The 15024-nt window shown below is 34.7% G+C and overlaps 8 protein-coding genes across 8 annotated transcripts; 3 read left to right on the forward strand and 5 right to left on the reverse strand.

Moving 5' to 3' along the window:
- Window positions 1-193: 193 nt before the first annotated feature.
- Window positions 194-1609, reverse strand: ESA1 (NuA4 histone acetyltransferase complex catalytic subunit ESA1; the record flags this gene model as incomplete). Its single annotated transcript, XM_003670128.1, has 1 exon — window positions 194-1609. The coding sequence occupies one exon, from the start codon at window positions 1607-1609 to the stop codon at window positions 194-196; it is 1416 nt and encodes a 471-aa protein (XP_003670176.1).
- A 300-nt stretch (window positions 1610-1909) lies between these two features.
- PUS7 (pseudouridine synthase PUS7) lies at window positions 1910-3931 on the forward strand (the record flags this gene model as incomplete). The annotated part of the gene is made up of 1 exon (XM_003670129.1): window positions 1910-3931. The coding sequence occupies one exon, from the start codon at window positions 1910-1912 to the stop codon at window positions 3929-3931; it is 2022 nt and encodes a 673-aa protein (XP_003670177.1).
- A 588-nt stretch (window positions 3932-4519) lies between these two features.
- Window positions 4520-5596, forward strand: SSP2 (Ssp2p; the record flags this gene model as incomplete). The annotated part of the gene is made up of 1 exon (XM_003670130.1): window positions 4520-5596. One exon carries the CDS (start codon window positions 4520-4522, stop codon window positions 5594-5596), a length of 1077 nt encoding a protein of 358 aa, XP_003670178.1.
- A 101-nt stretch (window positions 5597-5697) lies between these two features.
- Window positions 5698-7170, reverse strand: MET7 (tetrahydrofolate synthase; the record flags this gene model as incomplete). Its single annotated transcript, XM_003670131.1, has 1 exon — window positions 5698-7170. The coding sequence occupies one exon, from the start codon at window positions 7168-7170 to the stop codon at window positions 5698-5700; it is 1473 nt and encodes a 490-aa protein (XP_003670179.1).
- A 435-nt stretch (window positions 7171-7605) lies between these two features.
- ABP140 (tRNA(Thr) (cytosine(32)-N(3))-methyltransferase) lies at window positions 7606-8851 on the reverse strand (the record flags this gene model as incomplete). The annotated part of the gene is given in 2 exon segments (XM_003670132.1): window positions 7606-8679; window positions 8681-8851. Coding segments are annotated over 2 exon segments (1245 nt in total).
- A 417-nt stretch (window positions 8852-9268) lies between these two features.
- Window positions 9269-10078, reverse strand: NDAI0E01220 (uncharacterized protein; the record flags this gene model as incomplete). The annotated part of the gene is made up of 1 exon (XM_003670133.1): window positions 9269-10078. One exon carries the CDS (start codon window positions 10076-10078, stop codon window positions 9269-9271), a length of 810 nt encoding a protein of 269 aa, XP_003670181.1.
- Window positions 10079-10561: 483 nt separating this feature from the next.
- On the reverse strand, window positions 10562-11425 carry NDAI0E01230 (uncharacterized protein; the record flags this gene model as incomplete). Its single annotated transcript, XM_003670134.1, has 1 exon — window positions 10562-11425. One exon carries the CDS (start codon window positions 11423-11425, stop codon window positions 10562-10564), a length of 864 nt encoding a protein of 287 aa, XP_003670182.1.
- Window positions 11426-12163: 738 nt separating this feature from the next.
- PXA1 (ATP-binding cassette long-chain fatty acid transporter PXA1) lies at window positions 12164-14857 on the forward strand (the record flags this gene model as incomplete). The annotated part of the gene is made up of 1 exon (XM_003670135.1): window positions 12164-14857. The coding sequence occupies one exon, from the start codon at window positions 12164-12166 to the stop codon at window positions 14855-14857; it is 2694 nt and encodes an 897-aa protein (XP_003670183.1).
- Window positions 14858-15024: the final 167 nt, after the last annotated feature.

Consider the following 15024-nt stretch of genomic DNA (forward strand, 5'->3'; position numbering starts at 1 on the left):
TAAAGCAAGCATAACGAAAAGAAAATAATCTTGAATCACTGGCATATTAAGTACAGAGCATTAAAACATATACTTTATTATGGATATGATCTACTCACAATATAAATAACTCATGTATACTTCTTTATATATTCTATTTCGGTAAAAGTTGAAATATTCAATGTCATGTTGATTCAAAGGACACATACAATTTCTATGGTCTGTTATCTAAGATTAATAACCGGCCATATAATGCAGACGTGAATACAATATTACAATAGAATAATTCACCATGCAAAACGTAATTGGGAAGCAGTAAAGACTGGTGGCTTCCAAACCAGCTTCTTTGGATCAATTCTTCTTCTTTTTTCCTTTGTAATTCATTATATCTGTCAGCAATATCTTTGCTGAGGTACAGTATATGTTGTGCCTTATAGTACCTCAAAATATTCAATGTTTTAGCTGTATGTAAAATATCCGTTGTGGTCATCGATGTAATGGAACTTATCTCCTCTATAGTAATTTCTTGACCATGTTCAACCAGAAGGACCAGTAATGTATCTGCCCAATATGCCCTGTATGACAATAAACCTAAATCTGACAATGGTTTTTCAGGTGATCCAACTTTATGTTCCTTCTTCGAAAGCTCATATGAAAATTCAATTAATAGTCTACCGTACCCCATTCTTTGATACTGAGGTAAAGTCAAGATACATGCCACATTGTATCCGTCTGCTGACTCCTTTTCTTTAGAAAAATATCCCACGAAATGATGACCCAATTCGTCCCTTCTGGTCATACAATAGAATAAAAATGGATCGACATCATAGTACAAAGTCTTATGATCTAAGAATAGCTTGGACAAAAGACAGAGGTTTCTACACCATGTCCTTTGCTTCCTACCATCTATTTCAAAGAAAGAAACATAATCATCCCTATATATCTCATTCCCTGGTGGATGTCGTAGTGTGCATTTTTTTCTATACCTTTCATATTGTTTTCGTGAACCGAAATACTGTAAGCTGAAATCATCAATATATACAACATCTTCATCTGTCAATTCGATAGGATATGGTGAAAAATACCATGGCTCAATTTCATGTTCACCCATGATAATTTTATTTAAATTCCTAACACGAGCAACTTCATGAGGATTTTGCGTCATTGAACCAGATGTTCTTAATTTTTTAATTTCATCTTCTTGAGATATATCTTCATGCTTAACACCTTGGACATTCAAGTTGTCAAGATCCATAACATCTGTATTATCAGGCGTAACACCTCGCGATGCACCTGGTTCTACACTACTCGATAACGAAGTTGTAGGTGACTTCTTCTTCTTCTTTTTCTGTTTATTTATTGCATCCTCTGAAAGATCAGGAGGTCTAGGGAAGATGACTTCCTTATCTAAATTTATTCGATCGACATCGATCCATTCATCCAGACGTTTATTGTAATTAACATAATGTACATAAAACTTTGGAGGTGATCTTCTTGTATTTATCGATAAAATTTCAGCTAAGCGTTCATCGTCATCTTTCTTCACCCAACACTGGCATTTAGTCATGATTTCCTGTACATTTTCGATTTTTCTTGGTATCCCTGAATCAGAAATCTCTTCTGCTACCATATTACCCAATTTATTTGATATAACCCTACTCTTTTGTCCCTCGTACTCGCGTTGAATTGTTCTATCTAGCTGTTCCAGATATCTTCCAATTTACATTCCAAGATGAACCTTTCCATGTCGACCTTTAAACATCAGAGGGTAACATCATACGTCTGGAAAATTTTGCGATGAGTATTGGAAAATTGGAAATAGGAAAATAGTTTTCGAGAAATAATACATATCTGACACTTTAGAACAAAAGCCCATACTTGTATAATTCTTTTAGCATTTGATCTTGAGGGGTCCAGTGAAAATCCAACAATGTCAGAACCTACTAACTCTGCAAAAAGAACATTAGAAAATGAGGCTATCGTTGTCGAGGAGTCTGCCAAAAAATTGAAGACTGAACCATTAATGGTCGGTGGACTAAGGGAAGCAGACGTTGGTATCACTTTATTTTTATCATCTGGACTTCCAGGGTTTAGTGGTCAAATTAAACAAAGATATACTGACTTCTTAGTTAACGAGATCAATAAGGCTGACGAAGTTGTTCATTTGACCGATAAGGGTTTCAAGATGCCAAAGAAGCCTCAACCATCCAGGGAAGAAGTGAGAGCTCAACGTGAAGAAGAAGCTTCAAGAAGACAAGATTTTAAAGTTGAACCAGAACTAAGGGTTCAATTAGTTGAAATTTTTGGAGAAGATGATGTTGTAAAAATTGAGGACGTTTACCGTAATGCTCAAACCATGGAAACTACCAAATCATTTGAAGAAAAATCTGTTAGAACTAAAATCCATCAATTGTTACGTGCTGCGTTCAATAACGAATTAGAGTCGGTTACTTCTGCTGATAATACATTCAAGATTGCCAGAAGTAATAATAAATCAAGAGTTAGCAAACAAGTATTGGTCGATCAAAGTAAAGATGCCAATGGTGTAGAAAATTGGGGATATGGTCCAACCAAAGAATTTTTACATTTTACTCTTCATAAGGAAAACAAAGACACCATGGAAGCTGTCAATACAATTACCAAGTTAATGAGAATTCCAAATAAACTTATTAGATTTGCCGGGAACAAAGATCGTAGAGCTGTTACTTGCCAAAGACTTTCAGTCTCCAAGATTGGTGTTGATCGTTTGAATGCTTTGAACAGAACTTTGAAAGGGTTAGTTATCGGGGGGTACAAATTCGAAGATACTAGTTTAAGTCTAGGTGATTTAAATGGTAATGAGTTCGTCATAGTTATCAGAGATGTGAGCGTTTCAGAAACGTCTGCCTTATCTCTTGAACAAATTCTAGCAAATGGTTGTCAATCATTATCAGAAAAGGGTTTTATCAATTACTTCGGTATGCAGAGATTCGGTACTTTCAGTATCTCCACTCATGAGATTGGTAAAGAATTACTTTTAAGTAATTGGGAGAATGCTGTCAATTTGATTCTATCCGATCAGGATAACGTTTTACCAAAATCAAAGGAAGCAAGACAAATATGGGCAGAAACTAAGGATCCAGTTCTTGCATTACAAAAAATGCCAAGACAATCGCTTGCCGAAAATTCCATTCTACATTCCTTATCTACTCAAAAGAAAGAAGAGGACGGCACTTTTTCTTCTTTTGCTTATTATACTGCCATAATGAAAATTCCAAGGAACCTTAGAACAATGTATGTTCATGCGTATCAAAGTTTTGTTTGGAACGCCATTGCAAGTAAAAGAATCGAATTACACGGTGTAGAATTGGTTGAAGGTGATCTTGTTATTGATACAGAAAACACAAAATCACCTTCTGCCCAAGATGAAGAAGACGATTTTGACGAAGATTTACGTGAAGATGAATTTATTCGTGCCAAGCCAGTCACTCAGGCCGATATTGACTCAGGAAAGTTCAGCATTACAGATGTCGTTTTACCAACTCCAGGTTTTGACATTATTTACCCAACTAATGAAGAATTGCGTAAATTGTATACCGAAATCATGGCTAAGGACAATATGGATCCATTCGATATGAGGAGAAAGGTTCGTGAATTTTCTATGGCTGGTTCTTATAGAAAAATAATCGAAAAGCCGGAACAACTAGATTATAGAATTGTCCATTATTCGAGTCCTACCCAGCAATTAGTCAATACAGATCTTGAGATATTAAATAACCAAGTCGCTAAAGATAACTGTCAAAAATACATGAAGGATAAACTAGAAAGGTATATCCCAGATAAGGGCGGTGATAAAACCGCCGTCATTCTAAAATTCCAATTAGGTACATCGGCATATGCAACTATGGCGTTACGTGAATTGATGAAGCTAGAAACATCTCGAAGAGGTGATATGTGTGACATCAGAAATTAGAAAAATAAGCATTTTGAACCCATTCTGTATATTATGTATCAAATTAATTTCATCACGCTAAATATTCATAGAAAAAACGTCTATTATCTTTCTTAGTTAGCTCCAAACTAAAGAAAAAAGGAAATAAATTCTCAATGTCAATGGCAACTTCTTAATACACAATAATGACAGTTAGATACGCTATTCAAGGAAATGTTGATTGGGCGTCATATATTATGTAACTTCTAGTTTGTACCACCTATGTACAATAAGCGTGGTTCCCGCGCTATGATATTACATGATAACTCATTCATACCGTAGTTTATGTTATTGGTAAAATAACAAGTTTACTGCTATGATAAAATTTTGTGTCATTTATCATGCGCCCTCAAAACTAAGTCGAGTCAAAAATACTTTGACGTATTTTTAATTGTTTTGGCGTCACAGACGTAAACTACTACTTAATTCCATGAAATCATCTTTCCCATGTACCATTTTTATTTAAAGTCATAACTTATTCGAAAGTTATTATTCCTCCCACTACCAATGGAAGTTGACCTAAACAAGTATCACATGATATTGTAAAGTATCATCATTTTCGATAACATAATGCACACTAATTCTAATAATAAAAATATTAAATCTTACGGCCCTACAATCTCAAGTAAGTCGAGATCAATAGAGGGTTTACCAAAGGGAAAAATATGGACCACAAATCCTAGTAAAGTAAGGACACCGAAAACAATATCTTACTTATTTCCCGAACACTCCCCTATCAACAGAAGAAGAGAATTGTTTGGGTTTAGACGATTTACTAGGACCTACATTTTATCCTCTTCAAAGGAAAGGAAAACTGGTAAGAAGTCTGGCAGTTCAGATATATCGATAATCCAATGTTCTTCTAAAAGTACAAACTATTACAACTGTTTAACTGGCTTGCCCTTATCGAAAAGAATTAAAACAGATCCGAAAAGCAAGGAAATTTTATGTCATATTAGTTTAAAAGCAGAACCCAAAATTCAAGCTTATACTGCTGATGACTCTAAATACATCGAGGAAAGTCATTTCGCAAATGTTACTGACAAACAAAGAAGGATGATAATAATAAGAAATATTCCAAAGGAGACTGGAATACATAGTATTGTTGCTCAGATATCAGGTGGCCCAATAGAGAACTTCAATTTTTACCAGCAACATAAACTAAGCTCTCCTTCTAATGTTTTAAAGATAGCGTTCATAGCGAGCGAAGGTGCCCAGCAATTTATGAAGTACGGAAATACCAATTTATTCAAGGTTAATGGTATTCATTTGAAACCTGAATGGTTTGTCGACTCTAATTTATGCATTCCAAGCAAAACTGTTCCCTCGAAAACTCTACTGAACTATAATGGAAAATGTCGTTGCCTCTTTATGAAGCAATTACCTCTAAAAGATCATTTGGTCCTAAATTCCTTATATTTGAAACGTATACGGTCAGACTTTGAATGTTTTGGAGAAATTGTCGATATTTCTCCTTTGATCTCAAGGAGGCCATGCCTATATATACAGTTTTATGATATTTACAGTGCTGTGAGGGTCTTAGAAGCCTATGAAGACCGACACTCAAGGATACATCAACAGTACTTCGAAAAATGGTCCATCTATTATGGAAAGGATCTTACCGATACGGCTTGTTATCAATTATAAAGAAATTGTTTTATTAGGAACTATATAAAATATTCATTAACACTCTACGTATCTATTATAAATAATATAAAGTTCTGTCTATCAAAATGAAGGTTCTTGTACTATTTATCAAAGACCACCAATAAACCTCCTACCAGATGAAGTGAACCTGTGACAAAAATATCAAGGCTGTCTTGTCTGAGACTTTCTATTAAACTAACTGCTTCTTCTATAGTAGGTGTAACGTGGACTTCTGGACGATGTTTATCGATTCTATTCCATTCTTTTCGTAGAGCTTCTTGTATTTTCAATTTTTCTACGTCATCTTTCGAAGTATTCATGGAAACAAGATCAGGGCTATAAGTTCCTGATTTCCAAGTAACGTTTGTTGTAAATATCACATGGTCAAACTTTACTTCAGGAGAGACTACGTTATGCAAATAGTTGATAAGAGCATTTGCATCTCTGCTCTGTTGGTTAAATAAGAGAATTTTTTTGTTGAAAGACGATTTGACTATATTTTTGAACCAGCCTGATGCCGCAATAATGCTATCCTTTGTGTGGGCTCCATCTATATACCAATTACTTCCATTCCTTTCAATTGTTTGACAGCGGCCTTCCCATCTCGTTAGTTCTAATCCTTTTAGAGCTTCCGATGGAATATGTGCATCTTCTTCCACCGCGATTGTCTTATCAATTACATTCAATTTCTCGAGCGCTTTTGCAGCAAGAACAACAGCTAGGGATGCATTTCCTCTCTGAAATTCACCGGCGATACCCAATTTTACATTTTTTAAGGCCTTGAAAGTTGGTACTTGTGTTAATTTCGTACTACGTTCAGTGGCCCGTTCTTCGAGCACACGCAAACCTGCTTCTGGTTGACCCATAACTGTGTAAGCTGGAGAACCTTCTTTAAATATGCCACCCTTATTCCATGCAATCTCAGCAATTGTCTCTCCTAACATAAACGTATGATCAATTCCCAATAAGGTAACGCCACAAACTAACGGCTTTTCAATGATATTTGTGCTATCGAATTCTCCACCGACACCTACTTCATATACACATGCATCGCAGCCTTCTTGCATGAATGCATGGAAGGATAATAGAGTTAAATATTTGAAGTAGCCTGGCTTGCTTCCATCTACCATATGAGGGAATTTTTCTAAATTTGATTTTGTATTCCCTAGCTTATTCCAAACTTCGAAGAAATATTTTGTAAATTTATCCTCTGAAATAGGCTCACCGTTAATTCTAATTCTTTCCCTAACCGTTTTCAAATGCGGTGATGTATATAGACCAATTTTCGGTAATTTATCATTATATTGTCTTAAGATACTAGATGTGAAGGCCGCAGTGGATCCTTTCCCCTTGGTACCAGTTATATGAATGACATTCAATTTATTGAAATCAGAAACATTATATCCTATTCTTTTGGACCATTCCTGCATTTCCCATATGTTCATTTGATTTCTGCGATCACCAGATTCTCTAATCGCCATGATGTTGGCATAGTTGGATTGCAGAGAATTCAAAGAATTGATGGCATCACGGTATGTTCTGGTTGTCATCTTTAATGGAAGGGTAACTCTCATTAATTTAGAGAAGTCGTAAAAGTCTCAAAAGTTCAACTGCGTCAGATATTGGAGAGATAATGTATTATATACACTCCATTTCAATCTTTGACATATCTCTTTAATAATGTTGCAACTTTCCAGATCTTCAATTATAATCAATCTGACATTTTGTTTTTCCACCACACTTTTTTAATTATCAAAAAACGCGCTACGAAGAATCTCTCTGGAATCGAAGTTCAAGTAAACTAATTCGAAAACTGTGTCACGTACCCTTTTGCGGTAAATATAAATTAATTGATGGGCCATAGTTTGTCTACCTGAGATGCCCTTTTACTAAATGAAGGATGATATTATACGTAGTTACAGAAGGACATTGCTTTCGTCAAATAATATACAAAATGTACTAAGAATTCATTAAAGAAATAATCACCTCAAATAAAAGAATAATGATTCTTAATTTTCTGCGGGGACGTCAAAGACCGCTTGCACCCAACAACGGTACATCTTCAATTGCCTCTTTCTGTTAACCAAGAGTCTTCGATCTGTTCCTATCTTATTTTCAACGAAATATTTCTTAGTAAACACTTCTCTCAATTTATCTTCCGAAAAGAAGTATACTCTTGTACCGTCACCTCTAACATAAAAATTTTCGTCCAATAGTCTATTCTTTTTGAATCTTACTTGCGCGAGATCCAAATGACCGTAGTCTCGAAGAAGAATCTTACCACCAGGTTTCATGATCATATGAAGATTATCCATTGCTTGCTCCCATTGAGCAGGAGATAATGCACTAAAAACAAAAATCATAACTGCAATATCTACAGAACGTGGTTCAATACCATCTGGTAATGTCCCTTCAGTGTTTGCTAAATCCCATACGGTAGCATGTCCATATTTTGAATCAAAATTTTCAGAATTCTTAACTAGTTCAACAGCTTTAGGAGCAAAATCTGCTGCAACAATTTTCAAATCTTCATTTTCATTATCATTCAAGATTGGGAAAAATGTATTACCAGCCCCACATCCGATTTCAAAAATTGTCACCGGTCCACTATCTTTCCTAGTAGATGCATATAATATAGGGAATTCAATTTGTAACCATTTTCTGTCCTTAAAGAAATTTTCTTTATTATTTTTATAGAATATATCCCAATAACGGGCAGGATTAGAATTATACAGATTCTTATCAAAATCAGGAACAGGATTCTTCATCTGTTCTTTAATCTTCTCTTGAGCTTCTTGGATTTGTTCTTCACCCCATTCAACATTATCCCAAGCATTATGATCCCAAACATCTGCACCTTCAGCCAAATTACGTTGACCGAATTCGAACGGGCTATCACGTCCCAAACGGCTATTACTTCTACTATCACCGCTAGTTTCATTATCATTGCCAGCCTGTTCGGAATTGTTAATTCCTTTCACAGGTTCAGGAATTGCATTATGAGCAAGTGTCTCTAAAGTTTCCTCTTTAACATCTTGAGTCAAGGCTTCTAATTCTTCTTTATTGTGAGAATTAGAAATGCCTAAGCGTAACAGGATCAACAGCTTCTAAGGCTTTAACGTCATCAACGATATTGGAATTGTCAATATCAACTGGTAGTTTATGTTGTGGTTCTGGCATTTCGATACTGCTATTGATATTTTTGGAATCTTCTGTGATATTTTCGAATTTCTTGATTAGGTCAGCAACGGCCATAATTTTACTTCGTAATGTACCTTCGAAAAATATAAGTTATTGAAAATCGAATAGTTCTCGGAAGCAAAAGGGCAAGATTCGGTTCAATGAAGACTTTGTTGAATGGGTTAATTGGTTAATTTTTATTGTTGTACATACATATAGCTAACGTGGAAAAATGTATAAAAATTCTTCAGTTTTACAATCGATTTATTCTCGCCAAGCGGCGCTTCATTAAAAAATACAGTTTTAAACGTAGATATCATCACTATTGTGTTGAAGGCAAGATAAAAGATCTGCCTCATTTAACATCTTCAAAGTGGTTATAAATAGTAGAATATATCGCTCTTTATGATTTAGAAATTATTATCTATCAAAAACTAAAAATAAACATGTATATGCATTAAGTCTGTGGTGGGTTGCCTTCCAGCAGTTCCTTCATGCAAAGTCTTCTAACAATTCCGGTTCAATATTAGTCAAATCTTTACCATAAATAATGGCATCGACAGGTTCGTCATGTCCCTTTAATATAGCTGCTTTAGGAACCAATCCAATTCTGTCAAATTTCAATCTATCCCAAATCTTCCAACTACCAACATTAGTAACGAAAACCAAATTAAAGACAGAATATGTATAACCTAGCAATGGAGCCCATTGCAAATAGATTTGACCCAATCTATACCCAATTTTCAACCCTCTCTTCTCGGAATTGATCAAGAACCCAGCATTACAATTATGAGAACATCTTGGCATATAATTTGGTTTAATATAGAAAGTACCCAAGAATAAATCTTCCCAATCTTGACCATCCACGTCTAATTCGTCCAAATCCAATTTGTCCGTCTTTAATGCCACGACACAGAAAGAATGTAACCAATAATGAGCGAACTCATCATCAGATAATTGCTCCAATTGTGGGTATGTATCTCCATTTTCAATCTCTTTATTAAATTCATTTTTCATTAAAGTTAAAAGTTTCTTAGGTAATTGAGATTGTTTGAAAATTGGAAATGCGGTAGCTTTAATATCTGCATTTTTCAAAGTGAATTGTAGTGGTTCAATTTTGTCCACTGTAGGTTTGGAAAATGCTGGGCCATCATGTAATAAAGTTGTGGAATATTTGTTTTCAACTGTCATGATTAATATAAGTAGGATGAGAAATAAGGCTCTGGGATGTCGGCATATATAGTACAGATCTGTATTGTTATTGTACATGTGGAAATAGCAATTGATAATAAACGCTAACATGTTAGATATCCTTTTCTATTTTTTGCTGGAAATTTTTTCAATGCAGATCCGATTGTTGGCGCGTGATTTTTATCATCGGTGCCTAAGTAGTCATCAGGGCTATTGTTGTTGTGCTAAAGAAACATCCTTCAGAAAAAGATTCCCAAAACATAAACGTATATTCCAAATATTCGAGGATCATTTCAGAGTCGTGTTGAAGTTTAAGGACCCATGGTACCAACTTTGCTCGTAAAAGCAAGAGTCTTGGTTAAATAATCAACACTTGTAGAATAATTAAGAGCAATTAAGTTCCACCTTTTTAATTATTAGGTTTGTGTTAGCGGGAAGCAAATGAGTTTGTGTGGGCGACAATTCGTTGAATTCTACGTACTTTACGTATAGATTATATAATGACTCAAGGAAATCTTTTAATTGTGAATAGACTCTTCTTTTACTGGAACTTTGAAGTTTTATTGTCATTGTAGCCTATACCATTACGTTAAACTATAAGGAAAATTCTTTTGCAAAGGAAGTAATCATTTGAAACAATTGAAGTTGTGGTTCATGATCTTCGACGAAATGCGATGCACCTTCGACAATGCCTGTATTTTTGGACCAATATTTAGGGTCACTAACGTTTTCCCATCTCTTTAAAAGTGCCAGCTTGTCAACTGATTCGGGCACAAATTGATCTTTACCAGAATAAGCCACAAGGAATGGTTTTCTAATCTTACCAAAGGTCCCCTTAAAAGTTTCATCATCCAAATCACTAGAGAAATAATCATCATCACCACCACGAGTGAACAATGAACACCATCTATATGCGGTAATTGGGGTATCGATGATATGTTTTGAGAATTGAGATCCCAACAATTCATCACCTTTCCCTTGTTTCACCATATTCAAGGCAAATTGATTCAATTCTTTCAATATTTTTGGGTCTACTGAAGGATCAAATGATTCTCTATCAGAACATGAACCTTGTAATATCCCTGCGTCAACTAAATCAGGATAATGTAATAAGAAATGCATAACATCCTGAGCCCCAGTAGAATGACCCATAATGATGATCTTTTCTCTCGAACCCCCCTTCTCAGATTTCAAATATTTAACCAGTTCTTTGATTTCTTTGATATCTTTATCCAAGGACGAGATTCCAAAACCTTTGAAACTACTTGACATTTGTATATTGATCACCGAGTAACCTAGGGGTTCCATTACTTGTGGTAATTTAGTAACGTAGGGGACTGTTGCTAGACCGTCAGTCATACCACCTATCATAATTAGGACATTTTTCATGTCAGTAGGGGTGAATTCAAATGCGACGTGGGTGGAATCATACTGATGTAATGTACCTTTGAATGCCATTTTTTATTGATAATGCTTCAACGTTAGTATGAGTGTATATGTGTATTTTTATTTTTTCTTTTATTTCTAAAACTGGTCGTTATTACTGCAATTTAAGTATCTATATTATATTTTCAAGGGATAGCGAAATTTTATACTATATATTCCCAATTACATAATCACGACTATATGTCAAAAAAGTTTCAAAAATTCTGAATCCCTCGAAGATTTCAGAGCATATGAGAATTGTGTAACTAAACTACCCATGGAAATTACCACGGGTCGTTTTCGTTTTCTTAACGGGCTGGTCGATAGTTAAGTCCGCTGGGTGACGCGAATTGCCCGGAGTACCAGCACCCACACCCCATTGTCTGGTTCTGAAGAAGCTGGGCGGCTAATAAGGTAGTGTACGGCTGAGACCCCTGGAAGGTTACCCTTATAAACGGGTCCACGGACCGATACTTATTAAATGCGAAGAGATGTGGATAGTTGGAGATGGCAGGGGTGATTTATATAGTTTAGCTATAAAGTTATAGGTACAGGAAGGGAAGAAGAAACTGGGGTTAGTAGTAGTACCCGATTCCGCGTGGGTAGATACATAAAGTTATGTATATAAAGATATAAGGGTGGCGAGAAACCGTTTAATGGTAAAAGAGAGAAAATACCCTTGTCTTTCTTCAAATAGTATATATTGTCCTGATTTCAGTTTGGCAATCAAAATAAAGAGTTACAGGAACTCAGACATAAATAAAACAAAGCATGCCTGGTAGAAAACAACCCCTACCCTCATCTGATGCCATCAATGTAAGGGAAAAAATACAACAGCTTATATTCAGTTTACACTCTCATTGTATTGGACTTCAATTGTCCAATGTGACGTTGAAAACGTATATAAATGCACTCATAAGGCATTTATGGAAATTAGTTAGTTCCAAGAACACGGTAACAACCCCAAGAAAGAGAAGAGCTCAAGTACTTTTACTCTCCATAGTTCTATCCTCAATTACAACAATCTCCGGATTCTCATATCTAGGCTATCAATTAATTAACAAGCTACGAAATACGGTGGATTCTGCAAGAAATAAAAATAGATATGGTATAAGGAGGACAAAGTCACAAGTATTATTGGGATCAGGGGGAAGAGTCATGTACATCCCAGAGGATGATTCTTTAGATGTCAATAACTATAACAAAGAATTCGACTATCATCAGGAGCATAAAATAAAGAAAATTCATATACCACCAAAAGATGATGATATGTATGATCATGATAAATTCCTGTTTAAAAACGTAGAACAAGAAGTTGGTAAAAACTCTCAAATCTTTTATTCAAAATTCTTAAACCAAATGAACGTACTTTCTCGAATTCTTATACCAAACATCTTCCATAAAAACTCTATGATACTAACCTTACAAATTTTTTTCCTAATTATGAGAACTTGGCTTTCCCTATTTGTAGCCCGGCTGGATGGTCAAATCGTCAAAGATATCATTGCAGGAAGAGGTAGAAGGTTTCTCTTGGATCTAGCTATTTGGTTCTCTATCGCTCTACCAGCATCATATACCAATAGTGCTATTAAATTACTGCAAAGGAAACTATCATTAAATTTCAGAGTCAATTTGACAAGATACATACATGACATGTATCTAGATAAAAGATTAGCATTCTACAAATTAATGTTTGATTCTAAAGCTAATAGTTCAGTTATTAAGAATATAGATAATTCAATCTCAAATGATATCACAAGATTTAGTGATGCGACCTGTTCAGTGTTCGCTAACATTGCTAAACCTATCATTGATTTAGTCTTCTTTTCCGTGTATTTACGTGATAATTTGGGAACATTAGGTGTCGCAGGGATCTTTTTAAACTATTTCACTACAGGTTATATCTTAAGAAGGTATACTCCACCTTTAGGTAAACTGACTAGTGCAAGTTCTGCTGCTGACGGAGATTATTACAGCTATCATTTGAATTTGATTAATAATAATGAAGAAATAGCCTTCTATCAAGGGACTACCGTGGAGAGAACTAAAGTAAAAGAATTATATGATATATTGATGATAAGAATGTTGAACGTTAGTAAAAGAAAATTTAACTATAATATGTTGGAAGATTACATACTGAAATATACATGGTCAGGTTTGGGATATGTTTTCGCATCAATCCCCATTGTGCTAACGACTTTATCCACAGGTATTAATGCTGAACAAAGAAATATGAGAGATTTCATAGTTAATAAAAGATTGATGCTTTCATTAGCTGATGCAGGCTCTAGATTGATGCATTCCATTAAAGATATTTCACAACTGACAGGCTATACAAACAGAATCTTTTCATTAATATGTGCCTTACATAGAGTTCATTCCACCAAGTTTAATTATGGTGCAATCTCTGTCTTGAAAAAAGATATGTTGGAGGCCGCTGCTGCTTCTGTAACTGCTACTGACACTAACACTGCTGGACAATTAATAGGTACAGGTGATAGGTTAGCCATTACAAGGTATCAAAATAAATTACAGCAAGATGAAATTATTAGAGGTACAGTCCAAAGAAATTTCAATGGTATTAGACTGGAAAATATTGACGTTATTATACCATCTAAAGCTGCTAAAGATGGTATTAAATTAATAAAAAAATTGACATTTCAAATACCGCCTCATATTGATCCCATGACATCAAAGACTGATTCTACACAAGATTTCAAACAAATTAATGATATGTCAAGTATACCATTTATTCATGGTTCTGGGTCCAGTTTATTAATCTTGGGACCAAATAGTTCTGGTAAGACGTCAATTCAAAGAATTATTGCTGAAATTTGGCCAATTTATAATAAGAATGGATTACTCTCTGTTCCATCTCAAGAAAACATATTTTGTATCCCACAAAGACCGTACTTCACAAGTAGTGGAACTTTAAGGGATCAAATTATTTATCCAATGTCATCAGATGAATTCTTCGATAGAGGTTTGAAAGATTCATTGTTGATTCAAATATTGAAAGAGGTAAATTTGAAGTATCTAATGAAAAGATCAAAAGGGTTGACATATTTAGATACTGTTGCTGATTGGAAAGATTTATTAAGTGGTGGAGAAAAACAAAGAATTAATTTTGCTCGTATTTTATTCCATAAACCAAGATTTATCGTCTTAGATGAAGCTACAAATGCAATAAGCCAAGATATGGAAGATTATTTGTTCAATATCTTAAAGAAATATCGTTTCAATTTTATTACAATTTCACAAAGACCTTCATTAATTAAATACCATGATCTTCTTTTGGAAATCTCAGATCACAATGATGGAACATGGCAAATACAAACTTTGGGGACGGATGAAGCTATCACTTCCATTGATCATGAAATTGAATCATTAGAAAAGAAGTTGAAAAACGTAAACCATTGGGAAACAGAAAGAAGGGAATTACAAAAATCTCTTTCAGTAATATGAAACATATGTTCAACAACAGGTGAGGTTTTTCTCGAAAGATATGTCAATGGAAGAAAAAAACTGTCGTCAAATAATATTCCTAAATGGCACTATGCTGATAATCATTATTTATTTAGGTAATGTCTTCCTTTTGGAAGACAAATATTTTTAGGTTTTAAAAAAAAACT

This window comes from Naumovozyma dairenensis, chromosome 5, assembly GCF_000227115.2.
Source record: "Naumovozyma dairenensis CBS 421 chromosome 5, complete genome".
NCBI lineage: Eukaryota > Fungi > Ascomycota > Saccharomycetes > Saccharomycetales > Saccharomycetaceae > Naumovozyma > Naumovozyma dairenensis.